At 36.8% G+C, this 23,701-nt stretch overlaps 1 protein-coding gene across 3 annotated transcripts in view; it reads right to left on the bottom strand.

Moving 5' to 3' along the window:
* Positions 1–4,513: 4,513 nt before the first annotated feature.
* Positions 4,514–23,701, bottom strand: part of Cr2 (complement C3d receptor 2) — a 46,076-nt gene continuing 26,888 nt past the window's right edge. For 2 of the 3 annotated variants that reach the window (XM_028862142.2, XM_028862143.2), the window contains 16 exons: positions 23,438–23,626; positions 23,258–23,357; positions 22,931–23,013; positions 22,059–22,463; positions 21,179–21,355; positions 21,014–21,104; positions 20,500–20,576; positions 19,270–19,677; positions 18,331–18,412; positions 17,471–17,553; positions 16,617–17,006; positions 15,569–15,754; positions 13,456–13,641; positions 12,828–12,851; positions 12,095–12,167; positions 4,514–6,265 (listed from right to left, as the gene is read on the bottom strand). In XM_028862142.2, coding sequence (XP_028717975.1) covers positions 6,172–6,265; positions 12,095–12,167; positions 12,828–12,851; positions 13,456–13,641; positions 15,569–15,754; positions 16,617–17,006; positions 17,471–17,553; positions 18,331–18,412; positions 19,270–19,677; positions 20,500–20,576; positions 21,014–21,104; positions 21,179–21,355; positions 22,059–22,463; positions 22,931–23,013; positions 23,258–23,357; positions 23,438–23,626 — 2,648 coding nt within the window. In that variant the 3' untranslated portion in view covers positions 4,514–6,171. The remainder of the gene's footprint in view (positions 6,266–12,094; positions 12,168–12,827; positions 12,852–13,455; positions 13,642–15,568; positions 15,755–16,616; positions 17,007–17,470; positions 17,554–18,330; positions 18,413–19,269; positions 19,678–20,499; positions 20,577–21,013; positions 21,105–21,178; positions 21,356–22,058; positions 22,464–22,930; positions 23,014–23,257; positions 23,358–23,437; positions 23,627–23,701) is intronic. The other variant, XM_037211100.1, reaches the window with a different exon arrangement.

Below are 23,701 nucleotides of genomic sequence, written 5' to 3'. Positions count from 1 at the left end.
TCATAGCAGCAGTGGCTGGACACTGCAGGGTATGGGCAGCAGGAGCATAGCTGGAGGCAAGCATATGGTGGATGCTGACATGAGGGTACTTGGATGACAGAGCAGGCAATGGCTGGCTAAGTTGTGGTATCTCATGTGCATATGTGTAGGACTAGTAGCAGCAGAAGCCTGAGTTGGCATTGTAGCAGGAATGGGTGTCATGTGGTGTTGGCTCTAGGAGGAGATACAGGAGAGCTGTGAAGGACAAAAACCCCTAGCCTGTGGTAAAGGTTTGGGTTTCGGTGGTGGGAGAAGCAAGCAGAGGATTGGCTGCAGTTGTGGGAAGAACTAGCAACTTTAGAAGCTACCATGTGACCTTGTGTCACACATTGGACACCGGATATTGTGTTTAGCTAAGTTGTTCTATTATCAATAAAGACTCAGGAGTCAGATATTAGGGTGAAAACCTGACAGATCAAAAAAAGTGGCGGAGGAGTGACCAATTGACCCTCTCTCCACACTTCCCAGATCGAGGAGACAATGAAATCACTAAATCCCTCCCTATTCTTTCCTGTGCATCTTCTCTATCCATACTCCTGGTTTCTCTATGGCTAATTCTGGTCAGCTAGTCGCTGGCTCTGTCCCCTGATTCAAGGTTAACTTTATTAACACAGTCTCAGGGTGTCAGAGTGCAGTCAAATATCCTGCAACAGATCATAAAGGGAGTTGCATCATTTTTGTAACATTTGTAATTTTGCTTGATGTCTCCTCTGTTCTTTAATCAATTTACTATTTCATTATAAATGACTTAAATATGAATTATAGTACATTTAGCTGCAGCTTTTAGCCCCTACCCACTAGTTAACAGGAATATTTCCCTCCTCCAGTTTTAACTACCATATTGACTCTAGAAACCCCACTCCATCTAAGAACAACTGAGGTAGATTATTCCTATCCCAAACCCCAAAGCTGGGAAGACAATGAAGGTTTTACCATCCGCTCATTTCTCTGCTCTGTTGCCTCTGGTTTGTTTGCATGCATGTTATACTATGGTGATAAACCAGAACTATTAAATGGACTTTTTGAAGGAGTTGTTGACTACAGCAGCAATGTGTACTGAAATGCTAAAGTTGTAGGTTTGGCCTTGTCAGCAAATATTTTGTTAGTGTCTAGAGAATGTTTTCCAGAGAGTGAAGCCAGCAAGGGAAAAGAGAATAGGAGTTAGGACAGATTCCTCAGGAAATAATCTTAGTCTTCAGGTCCTGTAGCTTTTTTTCTTTTTAATTACTTTATTTCCTGTGCCTGGCTATTTTGCATTCACGAATGTCTGTGTACATTGTACGTGCCTAGTGCCCATAGTCTCCAGAAGAGGCTATCTAATTCCCTGGAACTGGAGTTATAGACAATGTGAACTGCCATGTTGGTGCTAGGAATCATAGCCAGGTCCTCTGGAAGACCCGCAAGTATTCTTAATTGCTGACCCATCTTTCCAGCCCTACATGTGATTTTTAAAGCCACAGTCATAACTGCCCTCTACACACACACACACACACACACACACACACACACACACACACACACACACGATGGTAAATACCACATCTTCTTTAGGTAAAGATGAAATAGAAACCTGGTCATTGATAGGAAGCATTTTTTCTCAGTAGTCTAGAGGGTAGACCTAATGTATAATGGGAGAACTAAGGGAACTTGTTCCCTAAATAATATGTACCTACTGGGGATGAGGGAGCTAAATTTGTGGATTGAGACATTGGTGAAAACAACCAAATTGTGTGTTCTGTAATGAATTACTTTTAAATTATAAACTCTTAAGATCCTAGAATTGTGTATATTATTTAGGAAATCATTGACTTCAGAAAGAAAAAGTCATGTAAGATTTTTTAATACAGTTTATTTGATTTGTGAATATATTACACTAAATGGCATTTTATAAAAAAGCTAAAGCTTATGAGAAAAATGCTAAAGAAATGACCCAAGCTTGAATTAGAAATCAGCTTATATAGTTCCTAAATCTCTTACAAATTAGAATTACAGATTGATTGTGGATAGGCAAAGAATACACAGTATTATGAGAAAAATATTAACCCAAGTGAGTATGCTTAGCCAAATCAGAGAAAGAAATTTCTGTTAAAGTCAGTGTTTCCAGGTAGGTGTGCTCATCACAACTGCAGGAAATATTTCAGATACAGTAGTGTTGAACTTTTTGGTTTTTCAAACATGTATTATCATCTAAAACATTTACACTTGAGAACTATACAGCCAAATTACAGAATAAAAGTAACAAAAGGAAATCTCGTGATTATTTTAAGTAAGATTTGATTTTGTGTTGGACTATATTCATAGCTTTCCTGGGCTTCATGTGGCCCACAGGCAGTTTGGACACCCCTGGTAGATGTTAAAATCTCCATTGTAATCCAAAGCATATAGTAACAGTGTGTAGGTCACTTTCAAAAAGATGGGGCTACATATAAGAATGAGTTTTCTTTAAGAAGTTTATACTTGCAGCATCATTTACATTTCCATACCCACAGCTTGCCTTCAGTCAGATCACAAATAAAGCTTCATAGAGGAGGTCTCACTAAATGATGTCTGTGAACCCATCTTTAATATCAAACAAACCTCTGTTCTGTTTGAGAGTACATTGCATATAAAAAATTACAGTTTATGAAATTAGTTCACTGATACTACAACCTCTCAGAGATGTACTGATATTCAAGTATTTTCTTTCTTATCAATGTTCAAAGTAATTCCAAGCCAGGAGACACAGATAATTTCTTAGTAGGTAACAATGTGAATAATGTAACTCAAGTAACATGACTAGAGCAGCAACATTCTCTCTATTTGACAATTATAACCATTAAACAATTAGATGATATAATTTTATTAGGAAGTACTTCAGATAATATGAACTGGAACATACAACTATATTTTATATTGATAAATAAAAATAAAATAAAAATCAATGTCTATCCAACAAATACAGTAACTTTTCTTTGGCTCCCTTACTTTGAGTGTGGGATCCCTCTGATACAATGTTCCCTTTCTCTTATGCTCCTTTGCTAAGAGTCCCTGGGAGCAAGTATGCTGTGGATAAGGCTCTGTATGCTGTGAATGTGTTGCTCTGATTTGGTTGATAAATAAAACGCTGATTGGCCAGTAGCCAGACAGGAAGTATAGTATAGGTGGGATAAATAGAGAGGAGAATTCTGGGAAGTGGAAGGCTGAGTCAGGAGACACTGCCAGCCACCACCACCATGAGAAGTAAGATGTAAAGTACCAGTGAGCCAATTTATAGATTAGTAAAAATGGGTTAATTTAATATATAAAAGCAAGAAGCCTGCCATGACCATACAGTTTATAAGTAATATAAGTCTCTATGTGTTTACTTGGGTCTGAGTGGCTACAGACCCCCATGGGACTGGGAAAATCTCCAGCCGCATAAGTTTTTCTCTTCAAATACTACAATAGTTTCTTTGTACACTTATTCTTACTCTATTATATGTATGTCTTTTTGCCTAATAAAGTGAGTCCAAGAATGTAAAGTATCTGTCAAATATATAGGAATCAGTTTAAAGCCACAACTGATCCTAAATTCTCTTTTAAAGAATTTATGCATATGAATGTGTGCTCATTGTATGCATGAACACTACATGTTTGCAAAAGTTCACAGAAATCAGTAGAAGGCATCAGATATTCTGCAAATGTAGTCACAACTGATTGTGAGCCCATGAAGGTTTTGGGAATTAAACCTGGGTCCTCTGCAAATGGAATAAGTGCTGTTAACCTCTGAATCATTCATTTTTCCAGACCCTGATTCTGAATTCTTAGGCCAAGAGAATATTTTAGCTTTAGTTTCTCTATCTGGACTATTACTTCAGCTTGGTATTATCTTTTCCCTTTATTCTACAAGAAGTCTTGTCAATTTCATCAACAAATTTTGTGCTGCTAAGTCTAAAGATCAATTTTCATTTCTTGTCATTTTTGAGCTATCAATAACTATCTTTCAAAATGGTAGAGAAGTCGTTCTGAGTGAGACATGGCATCAAAGAGTCTCAGCAAAGTATACCTTCTAGTGTCCACTCCCATTTTTCTGGTACTTTAGGTAGATTATAAATAGTGCTTGCTCACCCTTCTGTACTTTTCATCATTCAATCTTCTACATCCAACTAACTTCAATATTTCCTCCTTTCTTTTAATTTCTAGAATCTTCCCCAGTCTTATTCTCATCAAATCAGTTCGCTTCCTAGTCATTGCAAGCTACACCATTAAAGGAGAATGGCTGTGCATTCGCCATCACATCATATGGGAGCATCTTCCTTGTTTCTGTTTTATTATAGTTTCTATTTTGTGACTGAACCTTTATTCCCATCTGAGGAACTCCTCCACTAAAATTCTGGCCCAGAAATTCTTTATTACTTCCTTGTTTTTATTTTTTTTCTCTTTCTACTAGATTGTCTCCATCAGCTTATAGGAACTGTGGCATAGACACATCTATTAATTATTCAAGAGTCATTCCTTTATTTTTGCTGTGATTTTCTGACCCATTATAGAAAAACTCCTAGAGATAGCACAGATATCTATAGTTGTTACTTCATTTTCTGTTCTTTCATTTCCTCTTAAGGTTAATCCAACTTCTTTCTCCTTTATTTATACTAAAATTATTTTTGTTAAGTTCATCAACAAATTTTGTGCTGCTAAATCCAATGGTCAGTTTTCATTGCTTATCATTTTTAAGCTGTCAACAGCAATTTCATAGTTGTCCTTTCCCTCTTCCCTAAACCTGTACCACTGCACACCACACTTGGGTATCTCTTGCATCAGAGGCTGCCTCTTTTGCTAGTCTTCCTTCTTTTACAGCTCCTCACATTAGAAGACATAAGGCTTGATACTTGGGCTTTTTCTCTTCTGTGGCCTCTTTAAACTCTATGATGATCTGATTCAGTATCTTTATTATGTATGTATTTGCATGTTCAGTATCATCTGTGATGCTTGGAATGTGAATTTGTCAGCTGCCTTCTGGATACTTTTACTTGATTATTTATTAGATATCTCACATTTAGCATCCCCAAAGCAGAACTGATTTCTCCCTAGTCTACTTATCACATTCTGAATCTTCTTAATAGCAACATTATCATTCCAGTGGCTAAGGTCCCAAATCCCTGGCATCATTATTGGTACCTTTCAGATCCTTTAAATCCAGATACAAACCATTATCTAGCCCTCTTGTTATTATCTTAAAAATGCATGCAGAATATGGCCTCTTCTTGCCAGGCTGTTGTTTCTTGCCAGAATTATTTTATCAGCCTCCTTGTTGATTCCCTTCTTCCACCCTTAACTTCCTATAGCCTCTTCTTAACCCAGCAGTTAAGATGATTATGTTATTCTTCTGCTTAAAACTCAGGTGGTCCTTCCCATCTCAAAATAATAACTTATTAGAATGACCTAGCCCACCCTATCTAATCATCCAGCTCCTTCCCAAGTACCTCTCTGAGTATGTTTTTTCCTATTTGATCAATCTACTCTAGGCCACATAAACCACCTTGTTATGTCAACACAGCAAGACCTTAGTCTTTGAACTTGCTCTTGTTTGTATATTCCTCGAATGTTCTTCTATGTAGCTACTTGGCTGGCTCCCTACTTTTCTGCAGTCTTTGCACAAATGCCATTTTCTTAGTGAATACTTTCTATGTATTCACTTTCTTCTCTCTATCCTCTTTCCCTGTTTATTTGTCTTTAATGATATTTTATTCTTATCTCCCACCCCCTTTTGAGACAGGGACTCATCCATGCAACCCTGTCCTCAAAATTCACTATGTAGCTGAGGCCGGCCTTTAATTCCTGATATTTCTTTTACTTCCCAAGTGCCAGAATTATTAATACATGCCATAATGTCTGAATTATTTCATTCTTAATCATTTAAAATTATTCTTAATAATCTTGTTAATCATATTTGTTACATATTTACTGAACAGACAAGTTTTTAAACTAAGACCTTCAGTTGGCAATATGAATTGGGTAAGTTAATAATATTATACATGGCTATTAAAGACTGATATCAGACAATATTTACTTAAGATAATGCTTAAGAAACACTATGAGAAAATATTAAAGAAAATCTTGACATACATATTAATAATGAATTTCAGTTTCATTATATACCATCTTGTTATGTTATCAGCTTGCTGGGTTATATGGATCAACAGAATATACTTCTCGTGTTTCTAAATGAAAAGCTCCTTCTTTAGGCCTTGTTTTTGTATAATAGTTGCTAAAAGAGAGACATAAGAAAAATAGTCAAATGTTTACTCACTAACTGTGATTATGGTGAGAATTGATTAGCTGTCTGCTTTCTACCATCCCAGCAAAATTGTATTTTCACATGTGATTTCATCTCTTTCTCTTAAATATTAAACACCACAGGCCCCAATTTTAAGGACACATAAAAATAAATAACTTACAGGTTTGGTAATTGTTCAAGTTAGAAGCTGACCCTCAATAACTTATTGTTTTCATTTACATAACAATAAAAGCTTAACTGTATTTCAATTAGTAGAAAATAAATTTAAGTAAATTTAGAATATGGAATTGAAATAAGTGTTATGAACTTTTTAAAACATACCTGTTTTGTTAGTATCAATTGAGACTAAAGAACATAGTGCCCTATGATATAACATGCTAATAAGTGATCATAAGCAGACAGGAACTTTATACATTATTTTAGGATATTCCATTTTTCTCAAGCTTCCCTGTACATGTAATGTTCTGATAGTAAATGTAGAAACCACATTTTCTATTTATTTAAAAATTTAATTACTTTTGGTTAAATTATCTCTTTTCTGTGAGGAAAGCCATGTAAATGACTGCCCATGTTTGTCTTTTATATGCTTTTCTTTCTTTTGAATTCCCTAAATATCATTCTCCTAGCTTTGCTCCTTCTCTGATTATGTTTTTTCCTTCCACTCCTAAATATTATCTCTTTGATGTCTGTTCTCATTCCACTTTTACCTTTTTTGTTCTTTGTAATCTCCAGACTTCCATTGTCTGTTACCTACCTGAGTCCAGATTCCTTTAAATTCTACATCACAGGTACCTCAGAGTACTATGTGTTCTCAGAGCCTACCCTCTTCCCTCAGTGAATCCCTTTCCCTGGAGTCTATGTGATTTTTCTTTCCACATCTAGTATGAATCACTAAGTTCAGGAAATTTATTTTCTTCATAACAAAGGTGTTTACCAGTGCTCCAGCTCCCTTGTCCCTAACCTTGCTTTGGAAATGCAAATCTGAACCTTATTTCTTTGCAATGATCTTACAGGACACACAGTTCCTTGTCATGGCAACAAGGCTCCTTCATGATTCAACTCCTCATGACCTTACTAGATTTTCCTCAATGCCTGCTGAGTGGAACATTGTTAGTTCTATGGATTAAAAAAATGTTTTTTAAAAAATGTACTATAGTCTAACTCATTTGGAAAACTCAAATCAAAATCACAATAGGCTCCTTTATTGCCATATTTTATTCTTGTAGGTATTCTGAACCTACATAAAAAAATAGGAGTTTGTAGTATTTCTCAGTCCTATTGTGGTGCTGAACTCTGAAGTCCTTCTCAAATCTGAGGTTGTATGATACCTATCCTGGTAATTACTAGTGCATGCCAGTTATAGAACATGACTAAACCTGTCTTATGTAGGTTCAATAATACCACCATCATGTGATGGTAGTGTAACCCTATGATGTCTCATGCCTGGAGTAGACATGAAACTGTGGGCATTGGTGTTATATGGCACTGGTGTCATGGGAAATTGACAAAAACACGTGACTTAGTATGCTAAAGTATTTTTTCTGGAAATAATTTTTTGTATTTTTGGTGTGTGTGTGTGTGTGTGAAATATTTGGGCTAGCATGACTTGGGTTCCCCAGCTCAAAATTACCTGATACTTGGCAAATCTTCATCTGCATATCTTTCCAGGTTGATACCTATTTTATGTGCTTTTTGAAAGATATCCTTTGCATATACCAATTTTCTGTAGTCTCCACAAGATTCAAGTGTCAGAGGGCTTTTATGTCACATCTGTACCTAAACCTATCCCATCTTGATTGTCACATACACTATTTCCAGTCATATTCAATTATATGTGTGGTTCTCAAAGTTCATGATGGGAAGCCAAGCCTCTGGTCCATTATCAAACTCTTCATTCTACCTACAACACATTCTCTATTTGTTTTTCACTATCTATGGGTTCATCTGAAACAGTTTTTTCACTATTCAAATACAACTATCAAATATTAACCATTGATTTGTGTCCCCACCAAATACCATATAATTAACTATGGCAACATCATGGTACTTGTTGATTTGCAAGCTTGTCCTCTTTTACCAGACTGTGACCTTCTTCATGTCAATGTTTATGTCTTGATAGTCTAGTGTGGTACTAATATAAAAGGCAATCAACAGTTACTGTATCACCAATGAACAGAAATGATCATCATCTTTTCATATGCCTCCTATTTCTCTATCATCACTTGCAAAATTTTTACACAATCATGTGTATATATGCTAGACAGAGCAATACAAGATGCATTTTCAGAAAATCCCTGACATTCTTTAACATTGGGCTTTAAAGACATCAGTAGTAGTGCAGAAGAATAAATGGTGTATTTTCTATATAAATCATTTAATTTTAGAACCAATATATTAACTTTTATATTTCAGAAAGACAATAATTGTGAAAGAGCTTTATATAAACTAAAGGAAATTAGACGAAAGGCTATATGAAAGTGCTGTGGATATCGTTCTATATAAATAAAACACTGATGGCCAGTGACCAGGCAGGAAGTAGGTTGCCAGGCAGGAAGTAGGTGGGACAAGGAGAGAGGAGAATTCTGGGAAGCAGAAGGCTGAGGAGGGAGACACTGCAGCCACCGCCAGGACAAGCAGCATGTAAAGACGCTGGTAAGCCACCAGCCACGTGGCAAGGTATAGATTTATAAAAATGGGTTAATTTAAGATAAAAGAACAGTTAGCAAGAAGCCTGCCACGGCCATACAGTTTATAAGTGATATAAGTGTCTGAGTGATTATTTTAAAAGTGGATTGTGGGACTGCGGGGCTTGGGGAACCTGGAGAGAAGCCCTCCAGCAACAAATGTCACCCAACGGCTCGAGTTTCCACCTTAAACCTGAGAATATTTAATAACCAATTCTAAACAGAGCCAAAACCAGGTTCCTGCTTCTTGTCTCATACAGGCAGCTAGACGCCGCAAAACGCAGGTTTCAACACTGGCAGGTTCCTGGCGTGTGCTGACCGGCAGTATGGTGGAAATGAGGCGTCTGCCAGTGGCAAGTTACGCTGTGTGGTAGATTTAGTCTTTACTAGTATTTAAAAAAAAAAAAAAAGGTTTCTGGGCTACACGCTGCTTTGATAAAAGCGTAGACCTACTATTTCTGAGACTTGATGACTCCCAGAGCTGGAGAAAACATACCACCGCCATGTTAAAAAGTTGAAGGGGGCGGAGCCAGCAGCCATAGTGCCGTTTCAGGCTTAGAAGGCTACAATCAATGAGACTGATTCAGATAAAATAGTTTATAATACATGTAAAAATATACGTAGGCTTAAAAGACAATATATATATATATAATATATATAATATATATACCATTATATAAACAAATAGTATCTAAAAATAAATTGTTTAAAAAAACAGTAAAGGTAATAAGTCACGTAAAGATGACTATCACACACAAAATCTGGATTATGTTTTCTTTGATATTCGTAACTAAAGAAAAACATTTGATTATAAAAGCTGTTCAGTTATGCCAAAATGTAAATTTTAAAGGTACCTTGACTTCAAAATTTGGATATAAGGATATGTTACTTTGGAAAAGAGGTTCTGCTTTTGTTTCCACAGAAAGCCAGAGGCTGTGGATTTGTTCCAGATTAAGATACATCAGGTTTCACCAGCCAAGACCCCCTGAAAGATCTCCGATGACACCATGGCCCAGATGATCCAACATCCAGAGCAGTTTCAAGGCAACTGGTTCACACAATACAGCCTCACGGACTACCCCATAGGCCTAAAATTTTCTTTGCGTCCCCATAAGAAACAGCGCCCCCCTCCAGCAGGAAGTAGTAAGAGATGCTACGCCCAAATCCCCAAATATACCAAGCTGACTTTAGAGGTGGAATTGGCTCACTCCCCCTCTAAACCCAGACATATTTAAAAAAAAAAATGATTAAGAGATTCTTGCGTGCCAAATCAGAAGAGCCCTCTGGTGTGGGACAGAGAAAAACCAATATTTTTATTTAAAACAGGTTGATTATAAATGCCATCTCTTTCTAAAAAAGAAAAGGGGATATGATATAGATACATAGGATATAGAGACGATAAGATAAAAGGGTAGATAAATGAACCTACTTTTAAAGAACAACTTGTTTAAAATGTTCTACATTGGTATAGTTTTTAGTTTATGCTTAAAATGTTTTACATTGGTATAAATTTTAGTTTATTGATACAAACTTGAAGTTAAATTTGTTATACTATATATATAATATAAATATATATATATATTTCTATTCTTGTTTGAGGTATTATGCTTATGTAACTTATTTAAAATTGTAATGGATAATTAAAAAATAGATTAATAATTAGTCATCTATGATAATCATATCTGTAGCCATGTTAGTTAAGTCTTCTAGGTATACATAGATATATTTCAGATAGATAGGTAATCTTCAAACACTTCATAGACCTAGAGAATATGGCATTTAAATAACTTAAAATTCTGTTGACGTGAGACACAATTGCTCCTGGCTGCACCAATTGATCCCGAGAGAATGTTGGGCTTCTAAGACATTTCCATTTGGAAGTTTGTCTTTTTGGCACAAAATGGCCTACTGGGCAAAGAACTGCCTTTGCCCTGACGGCTGACAGTACAAATGCAATGCTGTCCTTTCTGGACAAGCGGGACACAAGAAAAGCGACCACTGTACTCTGCCAAGACAGGGTAAGATGGTCTCTCAGAATTCCTGCATCTAAAAATGGTCTGTCAGATACTCTAGGCCTGTAGCCAATTTAAATGCACCAACAATGCTGAGAAACATTAGATGACTGTCCAGGCTGCCAGCTGTCTTGGTCTACTTTTGAAAGATTCCCGAAAGTTGCTTGCATCCATCTACCATTTCTCAGGTACCATTATGTCCTTCTCAGGTCTTTGATGTGGTTGAAGACTAGATAGTTGTAATTTCCTCAATTATGATAAAAGATAAGTTAGATATAAAACCTTAAACTCACAAATATAAGATAGATAGGACATCTTCTTTAATATTGTAACTATAATTCTTGCTCGGTAATTGTTTTGTTATATGTAATTTTACCATGTTAAAGTTAAAACCTTCCTTTTTCAAAAAAGAAAAAAAAGGGGAAGTGCTGTAAATATCGTTCTATATAAATAAAACACTGATGGCCAGTGACCAGGCAGGAAGTAGGTTGCCAGGCAGGAAGTAGGTGGGACAAGGAGAGAGGAGAATTCTGGGAAGCAGAAGGCTGAGGAGGGAGATACTGCAGCCACCGCTAGGACAAGCAGCATGTAAAGACGCTGGTAAGCCACCAGTCATGTGGCAAGGTATAGATTTATAAAAATGGGTTAATTTAAGATAAAAGAACAGTTAGCAAGAAGTCTGCCACGGCCATACAGTTTATAAGTGATATAAGTGTCTGAGTGATTATTTTATAAGTGGATTGTGGGACTGCGGGGCTTGGGGAACCTGGAGAGAAGCCCTCCAGCAACATGAAAGTTTACAAAACAACAACAAAAAAGAAAGAATACAGGAGAACCATGAAACAGGATATTTCAAAATATCTTCAGATGTTATCATTGGATGTTTGTTTGTTTGGTTTTTTTGTGCTATTTCCTGGATTTTTTTAAATTTGATGTGTATTGGGTATCTTTTAAGTTCCAATTGAGAAGTCTGCCCTCTATACCACAAAGCACTTTACTCTAGTGATCACATTGTAGTTTCAGTTCATATAAGTTGTGTTTTGTTTATCTGGAGACAAACTAAATATGTAGTACATATTGGTCAAGTATTAATTTGAACTTACCGTTCTCTATATTTTAACATCATACAGAAGACGATAACAACCAAAATGATAACTACTGAGCCTGCAGAAACACCTGAAGGGGAAAAAATGAATGTTTAATGCCAGAAAAAAATGACATGTATGACTAGGAACTGATTGTAGGGCTTGCTCCTAATGGTACAGAAGTTGCTAATGTGATTTTCTAATACATTTCCTTAACCATAAACACTGAATTACTGAATAATCATAATTGATCTTTAAGTTTTTCTAGTTGTATCTAGTCCATGCGTTATCTGCAGCACCAGGCATATGGACCAGTTAGCTCCAGTCAACTTTCCATCAAGTTTTTTCTATTCTTTTCAGTTTCACTGGCAAATAATCTTGTCTCTAGAGTGTAATTAGGAACATAGGAAGGACACCAGAATCCCATGATTTTGCATAATAACATTTGACCCTTAGTTGTGAAGTATACTTTGCTATAGCAGAAAAAGATTACTTATTTCAATTCTACCAAATACCAAGAACAAATGAAATGAGACTTTCAATTTAAAAACCTTGAATACATTTTCAACTCTAACCTAGATGGACATTTTATAATGCACCAAGAACATTAAAATACTTTCAAAACATGAAAAAACATCAGACCCAATGAATTAAAATGAAACAATATTAATGTGTAGAATGTAAAACATCTAATTATATATATTTACAAAAAAATTTAAGAACTCTTCTCCAAGTATTTAAGAGAACTCACCACAAATAAGAGGAATAGTCGACCCTAAAAAGAATTTAAAAAAAGTCATGAAACATCAGTCTAGTTGTAGAAGTCAATGTTTTCTAGATACCATTACATTTTGCAATGTCCCAGAAGTTGACGCCTAGCTCCCATTTAGTCTAATTATGATATAGGTATTGGTTCCCCAAGTTATATCCACTCTTTTATTATGTCAAAATTCAATGGATATCTTCCCATTTTAATTAGTTAAGTTGTGGGAGTTGATCAATACATTTATAGTTAGTGATTTTTGAGATCAAATAAAAATATGAACTGCTATAATAGTTTAGTTGACATGTTTTTGGAACACCTCTCAAGTTGGTAAGCACTTAAAAATCAGCCAGGAGAGAAGTCTGACAGTAGTTTCTTTCAAAATAGAAGGCTGTGAGTTTTACATTTTGGCTCCTTTTAGATTATTGTGCCTCTCTTTATGTGATGTGCCCATCTTCAACTATATTTTTCTTTATAGTGACTGCTGCCTTTCAGTTAATCTGCGTCACATCACTGTTCACTATGTCAAAGCCCCGAGACTCTCCTACACTGACAGACACCCCATTTCCTTCCTACACCAGCCACATGCAAATAGCAATGAGGCACTTGCACTTACGGTATTTGCAGATAGCCAGGGGAGGGTTCCACTGGTGGTCATCCTGGCACTGGCTCTGAGGACTGCCCTCTAAGGTATACCCATCTTCACATTCCAAAGTCACAGTAGTTCCATACCGATACATTTTCCCAAGCTGGAGTCCCTTCTGGATTCCATTTGTGTCCTCAGGGAAGCTACAGTTTACCTCTGCAATTAAAGAAATCTTACTAATACATAGTCATGATTTGTCCTATTACCAGCTAAGTAGAAGCTGTTCTTATTAGAAAGATTATGAAATCAACTTATTTCATTATCAGTAAGCAAATTTCATTGGATAGCATAATAAGGCAATACTCTGTGCAGTCTTTATTGTCTATTTTTCAACAACCTACTTAGGAACTTAAGCTGGGTTGTTTTCTGTTTGTGTGTCTGTGCTAATAGTGTTTAAATAATTCTAATGGCTTCTTAGAGAAATACTAAAGGCTAAACATATAATATTAATTTGTTCCAAATTACTGTTTCTTCTTGGTTTCTAATCTTACTCTCTAATTCTTCATATATGAATATGCATTCTCATTTCTTCTTTAATATTTTGAGCATGTGAGCCTATAGTGTTCAGCTTGGAGCCTGCAGGCCACAGGTAGCCACATTCAGCCTAGGATAGCTATGAATGTGACCCCAAATCTTAAACATATTTAGAATATTATGATTTTTTTGTGATATTTTTGGCAACTTATTTGTACATTTCTTTTTTTAGGATTTCTCTCTCTCTCTCTCTCTCTCTCTCTCTCTCTCTCTCTCTCTCTCTCTCTGTGTGTGTGTGTGTGTGTGTGTGTACATGTGCATAAATACAGAATATGTGTGCAGGTGCCTTTGGAAGCCAGAAAAATCCTCTTTTTCTGCATTGGATTCTCTGGATCTGGTTATAAGGTGGCCGTAAGTCACCCTGTGTAGGTGGAACTGAACTTGGGTCCTGTAGAAGAATAGCTTGCACTCTTAACTACTGAGCTGTCTTTTGCCCCAATTGCACGGGTTTTGAACATGAATTTTGTAAATTATAACATCATTTCGCAATATGAAAATTAGAAACATGCCTGATAAGACCTTGGACTTGAATCCTCACTGCTAGTTGTATGAATCTGAGTAAGTCACAAATCTCTCTGAGACATTGGAACCTTATCTACAAAGCAGGAATAACAATGGTACAACTCTCTTAGGGGTTTCGTGAACATTAAATGAGATAAGAATAGAAGCAATGCACAGCATCTGGCATACAGTAGAATCCTCAGCAATATTATATACTGACTTATTATTCTTGTTTCATACACACTGTTGGTAATAAACTGTATAAAATGTGTAAAAAATTATAAAAAAAATTGTATTGTGGGAGAGCTGGCTCCACCCCTCACCTGCCAACACACAATGGTGGTGGGTGTAGGAGAGCTGTCCCTGCACCATAGGCTGTAGAGTGAGCATTGGAGAGGTGGCCCCTCCCTTCTCAGCCCAACACACAGCTCTCCTCAGTTGATGGCTTCTGGTGCTGGATACAGGTGGAGAAAGAGTTATCCTCATTTGGGTGGCTGGCCACTAGGAATTTCACCATGTTCCAGTGAGTATACGAACAACACAAAATGGATTTTTTTTTCTTTTGTGGAGGGAGAGGTCACAGTAAAGGGGTGTGAATGTGAGGAGATTGGGAGGTGAATGCAATCAAGGTGCATGATGTGAGATTCCCAAATAATCAATAGAAAAAATTGCCCATCAACTCACTACGAACTAAGGAAACAGAATCAAAAGAACATTGTGATTTTTATTGATGTTTTTGTCAAATGCACTCTTACCTAAACTTTAACAATAGAGTGATTATAACCTTTGCTTAATTGCTTAGATTACAAAAATCACTTCAACTTTCTACATATAAATAACTAAATAATTATTAGCCATATAGTTATGCTATTTTTATTTCAAGATTTGGGATTAATATATTATTCCAAATTAATATAACTTATGAAATGTACTCAATTAAATTATAGAATTGATCTCTAACAATTTCAAGCTGAAATGCTTAACTGAACATACATATTTGGGTTAAATTACTTTGTTAGAAAGAACAACAATAAAGCAGACAAAATACCTTTGCAATAAGGAGCAGGCTGGCTCCAGGTACCCTCATGAGTACAGAGAAGAAGTGCCTCTCCAGCTAGAAGGTAACCTGGGTAGCAGCTGTACATGATTGACATTCCAGGGGAAAATCGAATTATATTTCCACCAGTATGATTCCCATTGGGGATTGTGGATGGAGAAGGACACCCTAAGAAAGCTTGGAGATCAACAAGGAAAGACTTTTAATTGAGCACAGAATAACACTTAGAAAACACAATCCCAGGGTAATAGCAACACAGAAAAGCAATGAGAAACAAGCCAATTAGTTAATTCCCAAGTTTGGACAAATGTGTGCTTTTACTCTCTATACTATATATGATTAGAAGAAAAGAGTTGAACATATGATGCTATAATAGATGTAGCTGTGGTCTACAAATATAATTTATTAGCCTATGGTATTCTATTATATTCCCTCAGTTGGTCCAAGAGTAATAGTGTTTACAACTAATTGATCTATTATCTTCCTTCTATGTTGAAAACAGGCTATAATCTAAGCACACACAGAAGCACAGGAACAAGGAAGTGAAACCACACCTCTGTGGAACTTAATTTAACGAGGCTGCACCTGGCAGTCTCTGATTAGAACAATCACTAGCAGGAACAAGCTGTCAAATAACAGCTAAAATTTGAGATAATTTAGTGGGTTTGAAGGCCAGGTTCATTCTTCAGAACATCCAACATCCTCCTTCTGGATGGCACAATAGCCTTAAATATAAAAATTTCAAACAGCATTTTTGTCAAGTATTTGCCAAAAAGTGTGCCCACTTTTCCAACTAGATTCATGAGAATGAATAAATTAGAGATTGATTGATATATAAATTAATCATAATTTCAGGTGCTCTTACTCTGTATAAAGGAAAGAGAAAAAAGAATCAAGTGAGGAGATAGGAAAAGGCAGTTCATCTTATAAAACACTAAATACTTTAGCTTTTAGATGATTTCCTTTAGGTAGAATACATACTTAAAAGCCTTCTTTACTTTGTAAAACATTTCATGTTTTATCCATGAAAATGGCTTACCTTTTCTGATACAAGTTGGTACACCTGGCACCCATGTGTTATTGGTATGACACCTTATCAAGTGGCTGCCGTTCATGATGAAGCCAGGATTGCAGGCAACATGTACTGTGTCATTATGGGAATATGCAGAATGAGTTTTATTGAGTTTGTATCCATGCTTGACTTCCGGATCAGGGCAATGATTTGGAGAAGATTTTGAGCACTTTGGTGGAGGTCCACTCCAAGATCCATGTCCTTTAGGACCATTTCTGCACTGCAGACTTTTCTCTCCCTGAAGATTGAACCCTGGATCACATTCATAAGAGACTTCATTTCCATACAGGAAGTGCTTTGCCGTCATGCCTGTGTGCTTCCCATTTTTGACCATTGGTGGAGGTTGACAGAGAATAACTGCAGAAGAGATTTAGAGAATTTGAGTCTTTATCCCAATATAACAACACAATACAAGTGCCTTATAATTTATATGAATAGAAAATTAATTAAAATTTGGAAATTAGAACATGCTTTATCAATTTATGTACAGATTCATTCCAAAAAATTCAGAAAATAAAATAAAGTATAAAGAAATACAGCTGTGTTCCTATATCCAGAAATATCCCACACATTTTTCTATTTAGTAAAATTAGAATATATATACATATTTATATTCATATACATATGGTAAATACTCATTCCTACTTGGCAAATTGTTTCTCAGTGCCAGTGTTGATCAAAACTAAAAAATTTTCCATATCTTATACATAGCAAGGAGAAGTATAAGCTATTAAAGAAGTTGTAAATGTACTCTCCACTAATTGATTGTCCTTTTCTAACTCCCTAATCCATGGAAGTCTTCCCCCATGTCCATAATTTACCTTTACAAACTGCAGTCTTTTGGAACCAAGTCACATTCTCAGCATTTTGACACTTCTCATAAGTATGTCCAGTCAACTGGTACCTAGAAAATGATGTTATACTACATTTATTCTCAATATTTCACCTCTGCAACAAAGACTGTACAACTATACAGGTACTTCTAAATGACAGCTTTGGTGCAAAGAAACTTAAACTCTTGGTCCTCCAAATCAGAAAACTATTTCTACATAAGAAACTCTCAGCAAAGCCCTTCCCATGTCAAAAAAGAAGACAGGACCTACTTGTGGTGATATATTGTACACCCCAATAAACTTATCTGGGGATCAGAGGACAGAGTCAGCCACTAGATTAGAGACATAGAGGCCAGACAGTGATGGCACACACCCCTAATCCTATCACTTGGGAGAGAGATCGTCTGGATCTCTGTGAGTTCAAGGCCACACTGGGAACAGAGCCAGGCATGGTGGCACACACCTTTAATCCCAACACTTGAGATATTATGTCTTTGCTTGGGAAACACATATGCCTTTAATCCCAGGAAGTAAGATGGCAGGGCAGAAAAAGGTATGTAAGGCATGAGGAAACAGGAACTCATTCTCTTTAGACTGAGGATTTCGTAGAAGTAAGAACTTGTGGCTGGCTGTTCTGTTTCTCTGATCTTTCAGCTTTCATCCCAATATTTGGCTCTGAGTTTTTTATTATAAGACCTTTCAAGATTTGTGTTAGATCTACTAGTTAGACCATTGTGGGTAGGAGCATAAGGAATCCCTGAAGGGTTTTACCAAGACAAGCTGTAGGTAGAGTTAATACAAAATACAAAGTGGGCATTCTTTTTCAGAATGAACAACTTAACACTCACCCATGTTCACAGGCAGTATTCACTAGTTTTACATGAGAATCATCTGGAAGGTCATGAAGTTCTCTCACAGGCTCACATCCTTCTGGGGGGACAAAATTGTGATTGCTTTTAGGTTCCTCATAGTAAAAAGAAAGATGACTCAGGAACCAAAATAATCTTGACATTATAGGCAAGACTCCATTGTCCTGAAGGCAATGGGTGGATTTGTTTCCCATAATTTGTAGTAAGGGTCACAAGCATGTTCACATTATTCCAGAGACAGAAGATCATATTTCTACATGTATACCAACTACAGTGGTGCCTAAGAGAGTAGTGTCCTGGAGAGTGAACTTCCCACACAAACACCAATAACAGCATTCTATTCTAGAACTGTAAGAAAAACAACAGCTGGTGCCCATCTGAAACTTTGAAGGCATGGTTCTGGAAGTTCTCATCCATCATAGAATGCTTTCTGTTCTGTGGCTATACTTGTGATCCTGGATTCATACTGTATGAAACAAATCTATCCACTGTCTGTCTTCAGGACTGTGAAGTCCTGACTGTGATGTGTGTGAATGTTCCTTTAGTTGCTAAGTTGTCTTTCTTTTTGTTTTGAGGCTTCTTTAAAAGCTCTTCTCATCACATACCTTGAATATGTTACAAATCCAAGGGTATACTCATGCAAAGATCACAATACAACAATGTATAGCTTTCTGTGTTATGGAGGAAATATGAAGGAAATCTGTGTCTCTTTTGCCTTTTTTAAATAAAAAATGAAAGACTTGTTTTGAGTAGGAAATAATAAGTAAGACTAAACTATAGAGGCTGTAGCTGTAGCTTATACTTGCCTAGTTGTGCAAGGCCCTGAGTTTCATCTCCAGTCCTTCAATTAAAAAACAGAAAAGAAAAATGTAAATAAGTAAATACCATTTAAAATTCCTATTGGGTCTGGCTTCTTACCTTTTTCACAAAGTGGTATTTCAGGATCCCAGGTGTTATTGGCTTTACAACGAATCTGGCTACTTCCATTCAAAATGTATCCATTATTACACTTGAATGTCACACTATCATTGTAGAAATATGGGGCACTATTGTTAGTGAGCTTATATCCATTTGCCACATGGACATCTGAGCACTGAACAGCAGGGAGAGAAAGTTTACAGAGAGGAGCAGGGCCACTCCAGGATCCTCTTCCTCTGTTGTCACTTGTACAACGGATAGTGCGTTCCCCAATGAGGTTGAATTGCACTCCTTCCTCTGGCCCGGGATAACACATATAGGTGACCATAGTTCCATATGGGACATCTTCTGAGGGACTCCCTGTATGTGTCCCATTGTGGATAATAGGAGGTGGTGGACAGGTGATTTCTGGAGACATAAAAAGATACTGTAGACACCTGACCCAGGGTTAGAAGTGCAGCAGTTCTGACCATGTTTCTCTGGAAGGTGTGGATGCTCATGTTGTGAGTTGTATCAAACATTATTGTGTATATAAAATTTGATTTAAATGGATTTCACTGAAAATAAGATTGGTATTGAAAATGAACATATTATGACATAATAAGAACCAATATTCACTTGTTAATTAAATTAATAATTATTTTATCACAGTTAATATGAGAATAAAAAGTACAAGTGATAGAATCATACTTTTGGAGTATATCCTATTACAATAGCTATATGGCTGACTAAGGACAGGTATTGTTGATTGAGCACCTACTTTACAATAGGAAGTTTCATCATCCAGAAGGTAGGTACAGTACCATTTTATTCTAATAACGGAAACCTGCAATTTGGTGATACTTTTACAGATGCAAGTCATATATGTTCTGCAAGTCATATATGTTGTCAAAGATCATACAGGTATTAGACAGAAGGAACAGAATTTGAGTTCATATTTGACACCAATCTCTTAATCTGTTCACTAAACCTTTGGTGTAACCCAAAGTATGGATAATGGCTTAGATAGTTATAACTTGCTATATTCTGATAATCCTAACCCACAACATAAACTTAGTAACTAAGTACATGGAATTTGATTGATTAAAGTAGAAAGAGGTGACAGAAGCAAGATGGGAAAATAGCCATAAAACTTGACACAATAATGTGCTAATTCCCATAACATAGTCTAAAATAGGACACTCATCCATCTTATACCACTTTAAGTCCTCTGTCAATTTTGTTACTCACCTTTACAAAGACGAATCTCTATAAACCAAGGAATTGTACCTTGACACAGTTGGTAAGCACTCTCACTTAACTGGGACCTAGAGACAAAGAGTCTTATCAGTTGGCCATGTGATTACCAATAAGCTAAGCAAGCACCATGGGCTCCAGAGATAGACTGACAAATTATAGGACAAATGCAACAGGAAAAAAAAATTCAGCCAACTTCAGTACATCCATCTATTTTGTAGTTCCCATGCATGGAAAAACATTGTGATAAACAATCCATGAGCACAGGACAAGGGAAGACCTTTAAGATGAACTCTTATTGCCTTTAATCCCAGCACTTGAGAGGCAGAGCCAGGCGGATCTCTGTGAGTTCGAGGCCAGCCTGGGCTACCAAGTGAGTTCCAGGAAAGGCGCAAAGCTACACAGAGAAACCCTGTTTCAGAAAAAAAAAAAAATGAACTCTTATATACAGTTTGCAGTGGGTGCTGATAAGACAGACCTCATTCAGAATGAGACATCCTTAACTCACCCTTCATCACAAGAAGAATTAACAGCTGTCCTAATAAACTGATTCTGAGGCCTCTTAAAGAGATGTGGTCCTACTGGCTTACACTCTGCAACTAAGATAAAAGATAAGGATGAGTAACAACATAAGACAATCTAAGGCAAAATATCTGCAGTTGTAGTGTAGTACCTTTGCACTGGGGGGCAGTGGGTGTCCACTTCCCCTCAGGAGTACAGTGTATAGTGTCCTCTCCCACCAGTAAATAGCCAGGGTCACAGCTGTATCTTATGGATGTTCCAGGGTCAAAGTTGAGGAACTGCCTGTCTTCTTTTTGCCCATTGATGATTTTAGGAGGAGCTTGACATTCTAAAGGAAAAATGGATACAATGAAACATTTTTAGAGTACAAAATAGAAACTGAGCCAAAGAAGTCAAAATTAATATGATAATCTCATTATTATGGCAGCTGTCTGGAACAGAGGGTATTTTGCAGTCCTTAGATAATTTCAGGTTATCATTTCTCAATCATATTTTCTTTTCTGTACTCAGGCTGCCACTGATCTATTTGGCTTCTGCTTGCTATAACTCACCTCCTGTCCCTCATCCCCACTCTCTCTTTTTCTTCCTTTTACTTTTTTTTAAACATAGGATTTTACTATGTACCCCAGGCTGATCTCAAATTCACAACCTTCTTATATCATTCTCCTCAGTTACAGCATTTTTTTGGCATGTGCCATTACACCAACTTTTCCCTTCTGAAGGAATTATCTTAGAAGACTTTATGGAAGATTTTAATATACCCCCAGGTGAAAGCTTTGGTGACTTTCCTTTGAAAAATCACTGTTAAGACAAACAAGTATTGCTCTAATATTTCCTAAAGAAATGGACAACTTAGAAACTCTAGTGTATTTTCCATAGTGGTTGAGGGAGTGCTAAGAAAGCCTTCTTTATAATTTATATCCACTATCGTATGACTGAAGGTATAGGTACTACAAAGGGCCCTGTGTAAAGTCCATAGGCCCTCCTCTAAATTTTTGAAATGATTCATCTTCTGATTATTAAACACCCACCCTTTTCACACGCTGGTACCGATGGCTCCCATTTGCCCTGGGCATTGCATCGAATTCTTCTGCTGCCCTTTAAGTTGAAGTCAGATTCACAAGACAATGTCACAGTATCATTATAGGAATATCTATCTTTTAAAATAGATATTTGCCCTCTGTCTATCTGGGGTTGCAGACATTGAACTTCAAAAGTCGAAAGTTCACAATGTGGAGCAGGGCCACTCCAGATCCCACTCTTATTACTGTTGCTGGTACAATTGATAGTATTCTCTCCAACAAGAATGAAGTTCACTCCTTTCTCTGGGCTTGGGTCACAGGTGTAGGTAACTGTGCTTCCATATGGTACATTTGCTGAAAAGCTGCCTGTATGTCTTCCATTAAGAACAGGTGGAGGTGGTGGACAGAGAATTTCTAGAAAAGGTAAAGGACAGTTATTTCTGAATCTATAATTAGTCATTCAGTCAGCTAATGCAATATTATTACAAATGAGATTTTAAAACTTTATTTTTGAGTATGTCTCCTTTGATGATTTATTAGTTCTAGTTACCAAATACACAATCTTCTTTATGTACAATAGCTCAAATTCCCTCACCAAGAGCCTGTGTCTTTGAGAAAAAGAAAGCTGCTTGCTTCATTTGACTTAAGGAAATAGTATAAAAAGGCAATTGAAGGATGTTGCAGTGCAGACCAGACTCATAAGATTTCTAGTTTGATTTTTGGTTTTTGCTGTGATCACACACACACACACACACACACACACACACACACACACACACAAATGTATGCTTATAGGAAAAAGGACATGCTTATAGGAAAGCCAAGGATGCAGTGTATGTGGACCCCTGTATTTCCTTACAAACCACCATTATCTTACCTACCTTTACATACTGGCTTCTTGGTCCAAATGGCTTTCTGTTCAACAATTACACACTGACTAGAAGGTTGTCCTTGTAATCGGTACCTGGAGACCGGGGTTGGAATTTAGTACTATTAAGCAGTTTGTGCTGGAAAAACTGGTAAGCTTGACTTCAAATCTAGTCTCTACAGCTACTCTTTTATTAGTATTCCCTTTCACTACCTCATTCCAAATAATTCCTGAATAACATCCAGAATTTTCCATGATCTTCCCTCTATAGGCTTTATAGTTTACAGCAGGCACGTATAATCCAAGTGCTTTAAATTTTAAAGACATTCCTGACACTCACCCTTCATTACAGGAATAGTACACAGTTTTGCCAACCTGAAGACTCAGAGGCTCTTTTATTTGCCCATTGAGAAACTGTCCTGGAGGTTCACACTTGGCCTCTAGGAAAAAAATGACAAGAATAAGAAATAAATTGTGGAAAATATCAGGCCAGCCCCAGTAGATAGTGAATTTAAGGTACCTTTGCATGTGGGGATGACACCATCCCAGTCTCCTGAAGATAAGCACTTAACTGTCTTTTGTCCAATAAGCAAATAACCAGGATCACAGCTGAATGTCACAGACAACCCTGCCACAAACTGGCCAACATGCTGTCCTGTGTGGTTTCCATTGTGGATCATGGGAAGTGATGGGCACTCTAGAGGGAAATCTTTATACATACACATAGGGGAAAAAGCCATCAGATGATATATCCTTATGAATCTAGATGCCAGTTTAGGACACA

Source organism: Peromyscus leucopus, chromosome 15, assembly GCF_004664715.2.
Source record: "Peromyscus leucopus breed LL Stock chromosome 15, UCI_PerLeu_2.1, whole genome shotgun sequence".
Taxonomy (NCBI): domain Eukaryota; kingdom Metazoa; phylum Chordata; class Mammalia; order Rodentia; family Cricetidae; genus Peromyscus; species Peromyscus leucopus.
This window is presented reverse-complemented; position numbering and strand designations above follow the sequence as displayed.